Source organism: Magnolia sinica, chromosome 9, assembly GCF_029962835.1.
Source record: "Magnolia sinica isolate HGM2019 chromosome 9, MsV1, whole genome shotgun sequence".
NCBI lineage: Eukaryota > Viridiplantae > Streptophyta > Magnoliopsida > Magnoliales > Magnoliaceae > Magnolia > Magnolia sinica.
The window spans coordinates 1,750,740-1,767,830 of NC_080581.1; the positions used below are offsets into that span (position 1 = coordinate 1,750,740).

Below are 17,091 nucleotides of genomic sequence, written 5' to 3' on the forward strand. Positions count from 1 at the left end.
CCTGTGTTTGTTTTTTCCCTTGGTCCGGACTTATGTGGCCTTATCAACATATTGGATGGCAAGTTATCACTACATAAATATTATGGTGTGCCCTAATAAGTTTTTAATGGTAGGGCATTCAATCATCGTTGTTCTCATGGCACAATCCACCTGATAATTGGATTTGCTTCATTTATGGAATAATGCCCTAAAATGGTATTAAAAAACTGATGTACGGCCTGAATATAAAATATATACATCAAGGTGGAGCTCATAGTAAGGGCCACGCTGTCTTGGGTGAGTCCAGGGTCTCACCTAATCGAGAGCGGATTGGGTGAGACCCTAGATCCAGTCCCCCACCATATCCAGTTTTTTTTTTTTTTTTGCTTTTGCCGGCCCGATGTGACAACTTATTATCCAATAAAATCCCGCCATATCACGACAATGCGTAATCTTGATCCATCCCTGCACCAGCGCATGAGATGTAGAGTGTTGATGTTATGATCCGGTATAAAGAGGAATGAGGATGGTTAATGCACATTTTAAAGTTAAGACCCACTAGATGATACTATCCGTCATTTTTTCTATTGATTTTCAAATTGCATATGCCATCACTTTAACACCCACGGTGACATATCATATGGTTAGGATTTTCTAATAGGTGTGAATTTTAATATTTAAGCTATCAATTATACTGACTTGCATATGGACGGTTCTGATTTCTACACCCCTTACCAATTGTATCATGGCCCTACCATATTCAAATTCTTCGTGTGCATGGGCCTTGGCACGGATTAGGTGAGGCAGGGGTAGCAACTCGGTGGGTGAGGCCTTGAGCATGGGCCCACCTCGATGCATTCTTTATATATCCACTTCCTTGATCCATTTTGCCATCTCACTTTAGGACATGATCATTGAAATGAGGTGGATTCAAGTAGCAGATCAATTTGCTGTTTGTGTTTTCCTTTCATCCATGTCCTTATGACCTTATGAACACTCAACTCATACGTGCGCACGTGCACGAGCACGGGCATAGGCTCAGGCATAGTCATGGTCACGATCTCGGGATCGGTGTAGGGGTGTGAGCATGTGAGGTAGTATGGTTGTAGAGGCACCAATGACATATTTTACATTTCGCACATACGCATCATGTCGCATATAGATCGCTCATTCACGACTTTACGCGAACCAATGCGAGACGAGTACAACAGAAGCGTTGGGTCAGGTAGTTGGAGTGTTTGGACAAGTAGTCTAAATGAGACCATTCAGTATTTTATATAGTATGAAAACTAGCCGTTTAAAAGAGGTATAACTGCACATGCATTATTAAACTGGATCATGCAAAACTGCTCCATATGGCTAGCCCAACAGTCATAAAATGCCTAGCCAATAAGTCTAAATGGCTAGCATGTGACAGCTGGTTTGTCCCACATGTATAATGGTCAAAAACCGCTAAATAACGGTTAGCTTCTCACCAACAATCATAAACGGTCTCATAGAGTTATAACCCTTAACAAAAACGCCAAGCAATCCTAGCCTATATAAACAATGCCTAGGTGGATCATTGGACCATCACCAACAACTCGAACTATTACTGCATATTACCAAACAAGAAGAACAGCGGTGACTTCTAATCAAGTTAGCGAGGTTTAATATGAACCTTAGCCAACACTCCTCAAGAAATAGACTAAAGCAGTGGTCTAATCCAACTATGATTTCTAATCTTATATCTAATATGAGATTTTATTTTTATTTATATACAAGATGACATTGTGCACACAAAATTTCATTCATGTTCTTCATGTTTGTTGAACGCATAATTGCATACAGGCTCAACGTATTCTACAAGTTATTTGGCTGCAACCTATCAACATTCTCAATCACTATGAGAATGAATGGATAACACTTTAAGGACAAAGTGATCACACGTAATTCAACAAGTCATTAACATTTCAATTTATTTATTATTTTACATAAATTATAAATATGTAATTTGGATTAACATAAACTCTCCTATAGATAATATATTCCAATGATATCTTTGTTACTTTCAATGTTCTCTCTTAATACCATATCAAATAACCAATGTATATTAAGGATAATTAAATTGTGCGAGACTCCTGCGCGAGTTTTGTACTACTTAAAAATCAAGTGATCCACCTTCATGAGACACACCTTGAAGTTTATATGCCATCTACATTGTTTATAAGGTCATTTTCAATGGGATAAAGTGAAAACACCAGAAACTTAAATTTATTTGAAACTTTCGTGGCCATATAAATATATCAATGGTGGTAACTAAATTCCCACTGTTTCATCTTGTTTGGCCCATTTGAGTTTTGGATTTATACTATTTTTGGTCTGGCTTCTTAAAATGAGCTCGAAAAACAAAACGGACGGACAAGTTGGATTTCTAACAAACATCGAGCTGGACCCCACCTAGAATCCCTGCGGAGGAAACTCATGGGAAGGGCTTTCGCAGTAAATCAGCGTCCGAGTCCGCACCACTGGCTGTGGAGCAGATCCGTATACCCGTGTAAGACCGTAGTGGGTGGTTCCCTGGCTGTGGGGCTACCTTGACATATGTGTTGTATATCCACACCGTCTATAAGTTTTTTCCTAAACTCATTTTAGGAAATGATCCAGAAAATGAAGTAGATCCAAATAGCAGGTGGACCACACTGCACGAACAATGATCACTAAACACTCACCGTTAAAAACTTCTTAGGCCCCACCGTAATGTTTATTTTCCATCCAACCTGTTAATAAGGCCAAACGGAAACGGATGAAGGGAAAAAACAATTATCAACTTGATCCAAAACTTTCGTGGCCCATAGGAAGTTTTTAATGGTGGACATTCAATATCTGCTGTGTGGTCCACTTGAGATTTACATCTGCTTAATTTTTGGGACCAAGCTGTAAAAAACTAATGGACGACGTGGATATACAAAAAACACATCAAGGTGGGCCCCACAGTCAAGGAAAACACCGGTAGTACCTAATCCGCTCAGCGTCCAAGTGGATTTGAGACTCTCTGGTTTTAAAATGGTGCAAAACTCACATAAGAGTCTGCGTGATATTTTAGGGCGGTTCAAACTTTCAGGTGTCCTCGTGGTTCACCCAACGGTTTCCCATCTCTCTTCATTGTTCCCTTTTGAGAGAGGGAGATGTCCTTCCGCTCTTTTTATCCTTTTCAAGAGACAGAGAAAGACAACGACGGAAGTACTCATCTGGTCGGCCCCGAGAGCCACCCAAATCGGTACTCCATCAAAATATCCCAAACGACAAAGTAGAAAAAGAAGAAGAAAGAAGGAAAAATCTCACCCCCGATAAAAGAAAAAAATCACACCCACTCCGGTTAACAAACACCCCCTTTTTCTCACTTTTTTGTCTTTTCATAACCATTTTTATGTATATATCATATACCAAATATCTTCTCATTTCATCTTCCCTTTTCGTCCCTTTTCCCCTTTTTCTAGGGTTTTTTTTTTCCATCTCTTTTATGTCATTCTTCTCATTCTTGCAATGGCATTTGAATCCAAATCTCAGGAGAGGAAGAAGAAGAATCTGGTGTTTTTCGCAGATGTATATAGTGTGATGATGCTGCCGCCGAAGGAGATTGATCTTGACAAGGAAGCTTGTTTCGAGCTCCGTTTTCAAGTACCTGATGTTCGGCTAGCAATGAAAGTGAGTTTTTTCTGTTCTGTTCCTTTTCTTTTCTCTTTGAATTTTGAATTTTGATTCTTGATTTCTTTATGTTCTGAGTATCTTTAATGTTTAAAGAAATGATCGGATACAGGTGGCTGTATCGGAAGTTTTGGTGCAGCCGCTCTTTCCCGCCAACACGTCTCATGTTTATAATATCCAATCCATGAAAAAGGTGGGCCATACGATGATGATCACGTGGTACGAAGATCTGGCTGATCCAGTCATTAATGAGTCAGACCAGTACACTGAGCCACACCAATGGCTGTTTGTTGATCTTGATGTTGTGTTCCAGTGAGTCGGTCTAATTCTCCTATCGGGCGATCATCATGGTATGGCCTGACTTCTGTGCGGATTGGATGTTCTACACGTGACACGTTGGTTAGAAAAAATGGCTGTAGGTTAACTTCCGTCGACAGTTGTATCTGATCATTTCTCTTGTTTTATTGTTGATTTCCTTGTATTTTAATGTCGATGATGACCACTGTCGTATATTGTTATTCATCTGAAGGTTGTTTCTGTTATGGTCATTTGAGAGGAACCGGATTTGGTGAGGCTGGGAAACACCCACTTCGGTGAGGCCCTGGCTAGGCAGGATTTGATTGGGCGCTGTCAGAAATGGGGTGACATAATGTGGGCTGAACCAATGGGAGACCTCCACGTCAGGGCCTCACCGAACTCGGTTTTTCCCAGCCTCACCGAATCCCTATCCCATTTGAGATCAAGAGGGAGATCAACGGAACAGAACTAATTATTTTCTTTTATTTTGATGACTTTGAGTTTGTTGAAATTTGTGAAAAATCCTATGGTTCCATCAAGGTCTTGCAATGGTACAAAGAAAGCTCTGATCATTAATCTGGACAATCCATCATGTGGTCCCACCTATGATTGTGCATACTCTCAGAAACCACTTTGATCAGATGATCTAACCGTCCATTCATTGGCCTGATCTTAATTAATTATAATAGTAACAGTCTGATCTTCATCCAGACCATCCATCACTTGGGCTCCACCATTGATTGCCATCCTCTCAAGAATCACTTTGGTTGGATGATCTAACCATCCATTCATCGGTGAGGGAAATGGGTGGTCTATATTAATTATACTAGAAATGGCCTGATCATTGATCCTCATCATCCATCACACAGGTCCTGCCTTTGATTGTCCAATGGTAGAATGGTCTGGATCACTTACAACTATCTGGCATGCATGGGTTTATGTGCTTGATCTTTAACTTAAAAGGATTTTATAAGTTCCTATGCTTTTCTAAGTTGCAAATTATAAAAATGCTCACTCATGTGTTAATGTGCAACCATTCCCATGTGCGATGCACTTGAAATTTACTCTTCTTTTTAGATATGTGTTGATATCATCTTCGTTTTCCTTTCTTTTTCATGGGCTATTTTTATTTTGCTGATACTGCTGGGGTAGAGGAGGAACCAAGTGGGATCACAGTCAATTCCAGTTCTTTCTACGTTCATTTTTTCTTGAAATGAAGATGAAATTATATGTTGCCATTAAAAAAAAAGAGAGATGAAATTATATGTTTCCTATAATCCTGTTTTCTTTATTACTATCATCATCATCACCATGATGATTTCCTGTGTTGCCTTTACATAGAGGAATGGTTGATGGATCTGCATTAGCTACTTCCGTCACTTCTGTTCAGATTGAAGATTGAATTATTGGGCTGTCAGGAATGTTCATTTATATTTTGATTCTACTCGGAGTGGAGCTGATAGGGGAGTGATTTACATATTACATGAGCTTCATGAAGAATTAAATTATGATTTTGATTGGAAAGTTGTTGAGATGGGTTGACGTCATGCAGGGCTTTCTAAGGAATAGAGAAGTTGGTGAGTTTCTCAGTGGGGCTTTAGCAGGTGCCATGACGAAAGCTGTCTTGGCTCCTCTTGAAACCATTAGGTGGGCATTTCTACAATTATTTTGTATTGTCTTCTTTTTTTTTTGTTTTCATAGCTGCTGCTGTTGTTTTCTATTTATCAAGTAGTTATTGAAATACACAGGTATACGTAGCCGCCAATAATCTCTAATGAGGAACTTGTTTCATCACACACACACACACACGCATATATTGGTTGATGAATTAGGACAATAGGTTGAATTTGTGAGCTTTATGGAAATATCTGGATGGCTCCGAGGGAGGGTTTGCCACTTTGTTCAACCCTGTATGATTTTCATGATGCCTTTGTTTGCCATTGTAATGCCAGCTAGGTGAATATTTGTGGCAGCCCAGTTCTGTGAGGCTGCATTCAGATACAAATATTAACTCAAATTGCAATAATTAGTGCAGTAAGTCCAGTAAAGAGATAATGACCAAATTGTAATTACCTAAGTAGCCATGAAAGGAAGTAGCCACAAATTGCAGTTAGATTCCTTTTTAAGTCCAACTCAGAAGGTAACTCGGCTGTTATTTAGAGCCTTGTTCACCAAAATGAATATTAAGGAAGCCAGCTGCAATTTGGCCATTCATGAGTCAGCTAATGCATATGCCACCACATGTGCCAGCATGCCAGACAGGTGAAATATCCAAGCCATCCATCAGGTGGACCTCACCATGTAGATGTTACTGCCCATAGATAAAGGTGGTCCACTGATTAGGCGTGCCATGATATTAGAAATGAATGGGCGGGTTAGAAATCTTTGGCGGAGTTTTTTTCACAAACGTACATTTGTTCGGTGAACTGTTTTCCACCTGACTAGGGAACAAGAAATCTACATAGTGGCACCCTTCTGATGGATGGCTTGGATATTTCACTATCTGCCACGCTGGCACATGCGTGGCGCATGCATTATCTGACTTGTACATGTTTGTGGGTTAGCAAAGCTCATCAAACTAGTTATTGAATTTGATTCAACAATGTATCCTAATTCCTAGCGGGCCCAATACTTCATATTTTCAGTCCCTTTGCAGGTCACATCAAGCACGCTTCACCTCCTGTCTTGTTTTATTGTATGAATCTTATAGAAATATGATTGATGACATAATGCATAAAATAGGATTGGGCCTAAACATATGTGTGCTAACTCTATTATATAGTACATTGCCTATTTGATTTAAGAAAGTTATTGGAAGTTATGAGTCCTACTTGCTACTAAATCGCTCCCCAGCTTATTATTCTTGTGGGTATGATTTTGGGATATGATAGTCAGGTCTCGTGCAGATTACAGCATCTTCTCACACAATTCACATTATCTTATACTTTTTTGGGGATAAGAAATATGTTTTCGTCTGGTGTGGCCTTGACCGCAATGTCAGTACAATTTTTTATCGGACAACATATTAGTTTTGTCATGGTTGTGGGGTTTGTTGGGATTGTCATGAAGCTGGTAATGAGTTGACCCAACTGAGTTTTTCAAGTTACTGGTTTGACTCAAGAAAGTTGGCTAAGTCTTCTGAGTTTTCATTCAAGCTTTTCAAGCTTTGTAATACCAAATTGAAAGGTTGAGTTTCAAGTTGACTTGAAATCTGTCTGAGTTGTATTGACTCTACTCATTTTCTTTCTACAACTCTACTTCCACGTCTGATGCTGACAGTGGGTCTCTTTGCAAGAGTGTGATCCTGACAGGTGAAGAAGATGACTTTCTAGAAAAAGTAAACATTTTTTCCATTCCCTTCTGTCAACATGAATGAGATCTGTGATTACAGAGCAAGAAATGTAATGGTAGCCGTTAGATTGGCAGCAGTGGTGCCATCAGCAATGGAAAGTAACTCACATTGGCTGACATTATATATGGGTAAAACTCTATTTGTTTAAAAAACAAAATGCCAAACCTGTTTTATGTTTTCTTTTGCAGGACTAGAATGGTGGTCGGTGTCGGGTCCAGACACATTGCAGGCAGCTTTATTGAGGTCATAGAACAGCAAGGCTGGCAAGGACTCTGGGCAGGCAACACCATCAATATGCTCCGTATAATCCCAACTCAAGCAATTGAGCTTGGCACGTTCGAATGGGTCAAACGAACGTTAACATCTTCCCAAGGGAAACACAACCAAAACAAGTGTCCGAAAGTGCGAATCGGCCGTTTCAATTTCGAGTTATCTTTTTCGTGCATCTCTCCTGTGGCTGTTGGTGGTGCAGCTGCAGGGATTGTGAGCACGCTTATCTGTCATCCTCTAGAAGTCATGAAGGTAAAGAAATTGCAAAATGCTAGTCACCTGTAAGATGAATAGTGAAAGTGGAGTGGGCAAGTACTTATTTTAGGAGAAGCCAAATATTGTTATCAGCTTGTGCTGTCTTACAATATTCTTCCATTGCTTGTAGGTGTTTCAATGGGCCGGGCTGGTTGATTAGGCTTCCAGGCCTGTATAGCAACATGTTTTGCTTGGGTCTCATCTTTTGGCATGTAGGCTCTGTCTGTGCCTTTTCATTGGGGCCTAACAAATGCATGGGTGAGGTCAGGGTCTCCACCTGATGTCATTTTCCACCGAGGCCTGGCCCAAACACCAATCCAGGCAGCCCGAGATAAATTTCAGGCCCAAGAAATAAATGTTCTAAGCTGGGACAGACCTATTGCTTGCTCAGCTAGAACAACATGTATTTTATGGTCCACCCAGCAGATAACTTCCAACGTTTCATGGGCATGTGACATCTGATCTATCCAATAGGTTGGCCCCACCATCAGGATTGCCTTAGGCAAAATGAACCAAATCAACTCATTAAGTGGATCATACTTGTAATTAGCAATTTATCAATGGCTAGACATTGTTTTCTATCGTGTTGCCCACCAGATAAGCACTAGGTGATCCTCATGGTGGGGCCAACCTATTGGAAGGGTTGGATGTTGCATTCAAATAATAGATTAGAAGTTATCCATTGGGTGGACCATAACTTGTGGTCCAACTGGTTAGACTTGAGACCTCTTTTTTAATGGGTTCCTTTTATCTTTAAATGCATCTAGTGGCCCGTTGACTGCAGAAAACAAAAAAATAAAATAAAAAGTTTCTACTGTTTCTTTGAATCCTCATTGGAGTATGTTACAGGATCGCTTGACCGTAAATCCCGGGGCTTACCCTACTATTAGCCTTGCTCTTCACAACATCTACAAGGACGGTGGAATTGGCGCCTTTTATGCTGGTATTTCACCAACTCTGATTGGCATGCTTCCATACAGTACGTGCTACTATTTCATGTATGATAGGATGAAGAACTCTTACTGCCAAGCAAAGAAGAAGGCTTCACTAAACCGTGCAGAGCTGCTTCTAATAGGAGCTCTATCAGGTGAGAACCTTTGTTTTTTTTTTTTTTTTAAACACACACCCCACCCACTCACACACCCACTCACACCACATGGGCACTCGATTCCTGGTCTCAGTGTTGAAACTCCTGTGAGTCTACCACTGAGCCATGAATGGAGACCTGCTATCAGGTGAGAAGCTGGCTTTAGCTTTCCATGTTCTTGCACAACAAAATAATTCGAACCCTTTGGCATTTCCATTTAGGGGTGTTTGGATGGAGGAAAACTAAAACATGAGACAAATGTAACCTGGAATCCTCAGGAGCCAGGGAATAAAAACACCATGGATTCTGATTTTCCATCTATCCATTGTTTGTTTGGGATTCCAGTTTTTCATGGATTCCACATACGGTTACCTTTGTTGTCTTCTCTACATTGGAAATCGATTCAACATCTGTTTCGAGAAAATGAATGTCCATAGTTTTTGAGAAAAAAGTTGAGAAATGGAAATCAGTTTCAAGGCTCCTTTTTCTCCCCCTTCTCAAGTGGTGGAAAACTGGGTTATCCCATTGTTCTAAAACTTGGTGAGTTGACTCAAAACTCAGCCGAGTCAACTTGATTCGGCGGGATTTGATTCATGACTCATGGAAACTCGCTGAGCAGCGTGACTTGTCCAAGTCTTGACAAGACTGGTCGAGTTGGCTCAAGAACTCAACCGACTCTATACGACTCAGCATGACTGGACCGAGTTACTGACCCAGTCAGCTGGGGTCTATTTTTAAAACTAAAAATGCTTGGCATGAGAGTCGAAGAACCTCTTTTGTGAGGGAGAGAATGTGCTACCACTGTACTACAATGTGCAGTTTTGTGTTGTTCGGGTATTTTTAGTCTGTTATCCATATCCAACAGCTTTAAACATGTTAAATAATAAAAAAATCAATTATTAAAATATTGATTTGAGTTACAATTCCGAAAAATAAAAATAAAAATAAATCGAGTAGAGTTGATTGAAGACCAGGATGTGTCGTCAAATTGACTTGACCTGGCTAGATAATGAATCGAGTCAAGTTTTCGAGTATTTGAATTATTGGTTTTCCATGGAATCCAATTTTGTTTCTGGGTTCTCCACAATCGTAAGCACCTTGTTAGGGACAAATGTTGGTGAATTTCTCTGAGATTGCTGAAAGCAAAAGCTTCCGGATTCCTGATTCATTAGGCTTAGATTGAAACCCTCTTGTTTTATCGTTTTCTTGGGGAAGCAACTGCAGTGTCTTTTGTGGATGTGTTGGGTTTTTGGCATGAGATATGATAGGGCAATGAAGACTGACATGTCATATGCTGGGTGTCTGTTAAACGCTTCCATTTGAGATTGGGGCCAGACTAATATGCCCACTTCCACCATTTTGTAAATGGTGGTGACTCATCCAGATTTTGGGTTGTGCATGTCACCATACATGGGTATCAATCCGTGTTATGAACTGTCCAAATCATCTGCCTGTTGTGGATCAATCATCATCATCATCTAAACCTTATCCCAACCAATTGGGGTTCGCTACGTGAATCCTTTTCCACCATTCCGCTGTATCAAGGGCTACAACTTTAGTTAGACCATAGGTCAAATGCCCTAGCATGAGTTTGGAATGCCATATTGTCCTGATTCGTGATGAAAGTTATGGCATTGACGCTGGCTGCCAACCTGATGCAACCCACTTTTTATGGTCTTGGGAGTTGGGGCCTTACATAGACATTATGTAATAAACTATTACATAGGTTGATTATAATCAAGCAATATCTAATAGTATATTAGGTAGGTTGATTACAATCATCGAATTTTGTTGTTGATCCAGAATTCCCAGTCTTATTGAGAAGTCATTCTTAACCATAGATATCTGCTGTGGAATTCTGGCTGTTGACAATCTCTGTTTAACCACAAAATTGGATGGTTATGATCAACCGAGTGCGAGTAACATGTTTCTTGAGATGTGCTCCATCGATAATGGAGCAATTTTGGATCAGTGTTCATGTATGCACCTTATTGCACAATCCTAGTCAGGTGTCGTCCCTGCTTTGAATTGTGCTTCAGGCTCATGTTCATACTCATACTCATGGCTCGTAGCTGCATGTACCTCCTAGCATGAAACGGATGCTTCCCCGCTCCTGCACTTGAATCTGTTCCATTCGTATCATGCTTCATATAACTATAGTATGCACATGTGCTGTCTGGTCATGGTCATGTGCACCGCCCCCCCCCCCCCTGGCTTGGTTGGTAAGTAGAAACCAAATCCTCAATGTAGAGAATTCGAGGAAGAGGGGGATGCGTCTCGTTGTGTCTTTGTTTTTGTTGTTCTCCTTTTGTTTTTCTTTCTTCGGCTTCAGCCTAATAAAATTTCTCATCTTTCAATATATGTATGTATAATGCACATCTATGGAGGATGGCTACCACTGTCTAAGAAATTGTACATAAATGGGGATCCACTGTATTCGGGAAGAAATCAAGCTGGTTAACTATCAGGTTGGACAATGGGTGGTCTGGAAAACCTTGCAAGTTTTTATAAAGCATCCATTGTTTCCATACAGGTCTTGTGTATGGTGTACCTGATATTTGACCACCCTGAATATTTGTTCAAATGATCTGCATGGTGGTCCCACCTGGTGCATGGATTAGATGCCCTAGACATGCTAGTTTGGTATGTCATGCCCACGTGTGGAGGTGCCTGGATTGGTTTGGCATGCATGTGAAGAGACATCTCTGGTGGACAAGAAAAGGTGCATAAAGGGATCTGGTTCCTTGATGGTTCTGTTCAGCGAGAACTGATTACCCACAGGCAATGTACCACAACTTGTGGTACCGTACCATCTTTTCCGCAAATGTTTAGGAAATCAGGACCATGAAAATGATGCGCTTAACCACTTGTCTAGTAAATCACCTCTTTTCGAAAACCAAGCTGTCCACTCACTAGGTGGGCCACACCTACATGTTGATTCAGATCATTGGTTGCCCATTGATTGTGATGGTATGGCCCACCTGATGAGCATAACGGCCAGGTTTTTTTGACAGGCGATCTACATGGTGGGCCTGAAAAAATGACATTTGGGCGGTACCTCCAGTACCCTACCTTTTTTGTGGTACATTAAGTTGTGATAACTTGTGCATAGTTGAATTAGTCTCATGTAGCTAAAGTATCGAGAAAAAAAAGGGGAAAAGCAGCATTCGCTGTATGACCTCTTCCTTTTCTCCTGTCAGGTTTCACAGCCAGCACGATCAGCTATCCGTTGGAAGTGGCGAGAAAGCGCCTGATGGTTGGATCACTGCAAGGGAAGTGTCCAGCTAACATATCCGCTGCATTGTCGGAGGTCATTCAGCAGGAGGGGCTGCTGGGTCTCTATAGAGGGTGGGGCGCAAGCTGCTTGAAAGTAATGCCGTCATCTGGCATTACATGGATGTTCTATGAAGCATGGAAGGATGTTTTGCTCGTTGACAGGCCTCATTTGTAGCTGATTTTGATGTGGGGCTATGGATTGAATTCATCCGCTTCTGGCGCCCTTCCATGCACAATGCTGTTGGGGAGAGGCGGTGATTTATATGGCTGAGGTGGGATTGGTCCGGTAAGAGAAATTGTCAGGATGGCGCATTGGTTTATGCTAACAAGATTCCTGGATCAGGCAAGATGTTGATCTACATTGATATGATTTAATTGCTTTCTTTTGCACTTGAACAATGTTTAGCTGAAGAGAAAATTTTGATACTCGGCAGAGTGTGATGGATGATACGCAGGCACTTGGAGATTACATATAAATTGGCTCCATGCAATGAAAAATAATTGAAAGTAAACCATCCAAAATATGGGTCCCAGTTTAAACGAACGCCTTGTTTGATTATGCGACTATTGGATGTTTATTGGATGGTTAGAAATGAAAGTTAAACAATGGTCCAATTTCCACATACAAGTGTCCATCGATTTGGATGTTAGGATTGTTAAACCACTTTGATTTTAGGACTCTTACTTCCTGCTATAGTTTGATTTATTGTATACCATGTGTAAAATTTCTTACTGCCTGTGTATCAAGCATCCTGCTCAGTTGGAGTATCAAATAGCTCCCCTATGGTATTCGTGTCACTGGTTCCAGAAAAAATACAAGTTATTGGCTTCAATTTCTGTGCATGCTGTGTAAATGTGGGAGATCAGGACCGTTCATCTGTTGGAACCTGTGGTGGACTGTGAGTGCATCCTAGTCAATGGTTGGATGGATTTTGAAGGTTACGACCGAGTGGCTGTAAAGGGCGAAACAATCCAAGAAAAGATAAATCATCAATGGGCAGGATTCTTCCAATTGGTTGGCTAGGGTCATCCCCCTGGTGTGATTTTGGGTGTATGGCCCACCCCTAGTTAGGTGGGAGTGTGGGCTCATGTTCACCTGGATTTGTGCTTGTGATACACATGTATAATTTACTTCACTCGTTTCGTTTCATTCCCTTGTAAATTTATAGGATTGATCTGATTTTCGGACCATGGTCCAAGCACGGTGAATAACCTGGATTTGCAACACCGGGTCAAGGATTCGAGTACCCACCAGTGGTGAAATCCCACGGCGTGCGTGTGTAAGCGTGTGTGTGGGGGTGTGTGTAATAATTTTCTTTTTTTTTTGAAAAAAAAAAAAAAAGCGAAAGAAGAAGAAAAAAGAATAACCTGGATTTGCACAAATGGGTTTATAGGCTGGACTTGGGTTGGTCTCAGGCAAGGTATCATCATCTCTCTCTGGCTCGGACCTAGCAAGTTGAGTCTTACTCAGGGGTAGATATGGGGTTGAACATTGCAATATCTAGTTATGTGAAGGACATGACATTTCACTTGGATATTGGATTTGGATATGGATCCTGACATCATCCAAAGAAGTGGGGACAGATAGGTAGTCTGATATATGAGTAATGCCTACTTTTTTTTAAAAAAAAAACTTAAAAAATAAATTAAATATTTAATATTCTTAATAAAAGTTAAATATCTAATAAAAGTAATAAAAGTATTTTTTTGAAAAAATTATTTTCATGGTAGATGCCAAATAACATAATAGGATGATATGAAGCTATAAATTCTAGAACTTATAAATAAAAATTCTCCACGTTGAATGATTAACAATGATAACAGTATTGAAAGTGGATTGCCTGGTGTCACTGGGGACATCTCTAGTGGCCTGGCACGGTGGACTTTGATTGGGTCAGATGAGCCCATCAAACCCACCATAAATCTGGGCACTTGGGCCCTGGAGATTCAGTCGCCGGGCAATCTGTGTCCTACTATATCAACCTCGTCATCCATGTCAATATCAATTTAATAAGATATATATTAATATTGATATATTACAATTAAAATATTATTAGATGGGTTAGGTTATGCAAATCCGTCCAGATAATTGGGTATAAATATCCAATATCCAACCTACTTAAGGAATCGGGTATGTTGGGTAATCGGGTATCTATAGCGGGGCCCTTAACCACTAGATGGATAACCCATTTGATACATCAATCTGCTACGTGTACTGTGCAGAGGTGGATGTAACATATTTCGGTTCTCCTGCATCTACCATATTTTCTCCCTTACTCAAGTGAAATGCAGAGGCTCGCTCGACCCACATGAACCTCCACACGCGTGCAACCGTGACCAGTGAAGAAGAAATCTGATCCGTTTATCTTGTAAGGCCCATAGTCTTGGATGATCTGAGCAAAAGTTTGAGATTGTTCAACTATTGATCAGATCACCCATGCATGAAAGAGATGGAAGGCCACAAGTGCTTGTAGGCTATCCGTTGGTTTTGGGTGTGGCTTTATGACATGTAAATAGCATTATAATCTGGACAGTGGGTCCCACGTGATACACGGATCGGATGTACTAAGACGTGTCATTTTTTCACGTGCATCTTACTGTAGGGGTATGTGTTGGGACTGGTGCGTGTGGGCCAGCTGAACATCTACTTTTCTAGGGCTGAACTATAAAGTGAGATGATTGCCGACTCCACTTCGTAAGCTTCAGGTGAAACATCAGATACAGCTGCAGTACGTGAATGTTCACGTACAGCCATCCCTTTGCGTCAATGTGTGACATATGTGAAAAATCTGATCCGTACAAAAGTCATGGAACACCATGGTAATCATATGATATGAAAATGAATCTGAGCCATTCGCTGAAAATGCAAACTCATATCAACGGTTGCATTTTATTTTTACGTTGTGTCCTGGTCAATGAATGGTTCAGCCCGATTTCCGCATCAGGGGATTTCCATGATGTGACTTATTTTTGGATGTATCATATATTCTGTACATGTGACTCGTTGGAATGAAAGAAATGGCTGTAGGTGAAAGTTCACATACAGCTGCTGAATGTATTACTTCTTTCTTTTCCTTTCGGGAGATGATACGGTGGAGCCGGAAGAACTGGATATGGTACATTCATCTCTCTAAAGTACACGTGGCCTTGTGATGTACGAATCGAATCCATCCATATGAAGCGGCTAAAATGGATTATTTATGACGCAAAAATTACTCTTGTTATACAATCTCATTCATTGATCTGTGCTCACTAAAGTAGTGGTGGAATACATAGATAGCTGACCGTCAAATTAGGTGGTGGATAAACTTTAGAAAAAGTAATGGATTTGATGATCACATGGGTTTTATTTTCAAAATATAAGCCATCCATACTGTAGATGAGTTGAACCTCACATGCCACGTGTAATACGGAGCGATAACTCTACCATATTCCAGTCCTTCCGGCTCTACCGTATCATCGCCCTTTTCTTTTTTGAAAAATGATAAGATACAGCGGCTGTATCAATAGTTCTAATACATCCCCTTTTTCCTACCAACATATCAAATTCATATAATATCCAATCCGTCCAAAAGGTGGGCCATAAAACTAAGATCATGTAATATAAAATCAGGATGATTCAATCACTGAGTGGGCCATACTACAACACTTAAGTCATACAACTGTCTGTCCATTGATTTTGGTTTTGTATCAGATGATGATCACGGGCCCACTTTTTGCATGTATATTGGAGGGAAAAGGATGACTGTATCAGAACTTCTGTATGACCTACAGGCAACGGTGCCACGAGTTGTGTTACCGTACCATTTCTTCTTCCCACGTTCCATTCATGCGGTACATCTGTATCGTTAAAATGATAGTATTCACCATCAAGATTATCCTTACATAAAAATAATTTTTTATGCTTACTAAGCGGGCCACACCGGTTGTTAGGACAGACCTTCGGTTTTACATGGTTCCACTGATATGGCCCACTTGATAATCATATATTGTTATTTTTTCGTAATATATAATCTCCATGGCGGGATCTACTATTTTGATGGTACTGATTTCTTGTATGATGGCATATTGTAAGGAAAAAAGGTGATGTACCATACATTGCAGTACCTTGCTTGTAGGTGATTGTTTCTGCTTTTCCTACTGCCCTGACTCCTGGAGTAACGTGCTCGTTGGGGAACGGTATAATTGTAGTTGTGTGACAATGCCGAGGGTAGTATTGGCAAATATGGGATGAAAAAGCAGGAAAAAGCAGGGAGCTGGAACTGAAGGTGGAGAGGCGAATGCCAACAAAAGAAAGAGCCTTTACATGCATGCAAGAATCTACTTTGATAGTAGGTGCGAGTCCACATCAACCACCATCAACCTCCCTTACTCCCATCAATGCCCCTGATTTCTATTAAATTTCCAAAACTGCCACTAACGAGTTTTATACAAGAGCTCTGCTACGCTCTCGCGTGTGCAATAAAGCTCATGACACGCCACACATATGCCAGCATGGTGCATTGGTTAAAATGGATAGACCGCGTGGATATAAAACGCATACATCACAGAAGTATCCACCGAATCCGCGTCCAACTCGTAAGACTTTGAGATCCGTACATTTTCTACTAACTGTTGCCCAGATAACCGATGGACCAAAATTATTCTTTGGCTAGGTAATTAAGATGGGGGTCCCATTTTGATGGACGGATTGGATCTAGTACATATCTTGCCATGCTGGTACATGCGTGGCGTGTACATGAGCTTTTTGTACACGCGCGTGTGCGCTTACTAAAGTTGTTTATTCCAATGCTGTCGCAGTCTTTACAAGTGGACGAGGTTAGCAGGTTTGAAGTATCGCCCGATCCGTACCGGTATCGTCCACGAACGATACGAAACAATCTACGTG

General features: G+C 40.8%; 1 protein-coding gene across 3 annotated transcripts; it reads left to right on the plus strand.

Annotated features, from left to right (window-relative positions):
• Window positions 1-3,102: 3,102 nt before the first annotated feature.
• On the plus strand, window positions 3,103-12,593 carry LOC131256614 (probable mitochondrial adenine nucleotide transporter BTL1). Of its 3 annotated transcripts, none has more exons than XM_058257543.1 (6): window positions 3,103-3,390; window positions 3,529-3,666; window positions 5,516-5,610; window positions 7,504-7,837; window positions 8,690-8,927; window positions 12,128-12,593. In XM_058257543.1, the coding sequence occupies exons 2-6, from the start codon at window positions 3,577-3,579 to the stop codon at window positions 12,376-12,378; spliced, it is 1,008 nt and encodes a 335-aa protein (XP_058113526.1). In that variant the 5' UTR covers window positions 3,103-3,390; window positions 3,529-3,576; the 3' UTR covers window positions 12,379-12,593. The 3 variants fall into 3 exon arrangements, with proteins under 3 accessions (XP_058113526.1, XP_058113524.1, XP_058113523.1); XM_058257541.1 differs by having other exon boundaries at window positions 3,103-3,336; XM_058257540.1 differs by lacking the exon at window positions 3,103-3,390 and having other exon boundaries at window positions 3,426-3,666.
• The last annotated feature ends 4,498 nt before the right edge of the window (window positions 12,594-17,091 follow it).

Bases quoted from the DNA above. Each gene is read 5' to 3' on its own strand.
- LOC131256614 (XM_058257540.1), top strand. From the start codon at position 3,505: ATGGCATTTGAATCCAAATCTCAGGAGAGGAAGAAGAAGAATCTGGTG. The intron at 5,611-7,503 runs GTGGGCATTTCT...TTTCTTTTGCAG, and splicing joins GCTCCTCTTGAAACCATTAG to GACTAGAATGGTGGTCGGTG. The intron at 8,928-12,127 runs GTGAGAACCTTT...TTCTCCTGTCAG, and splicing joins TCTAATAGGAGCTCTATCAG to GTTTCACAGCCAGCACGATC.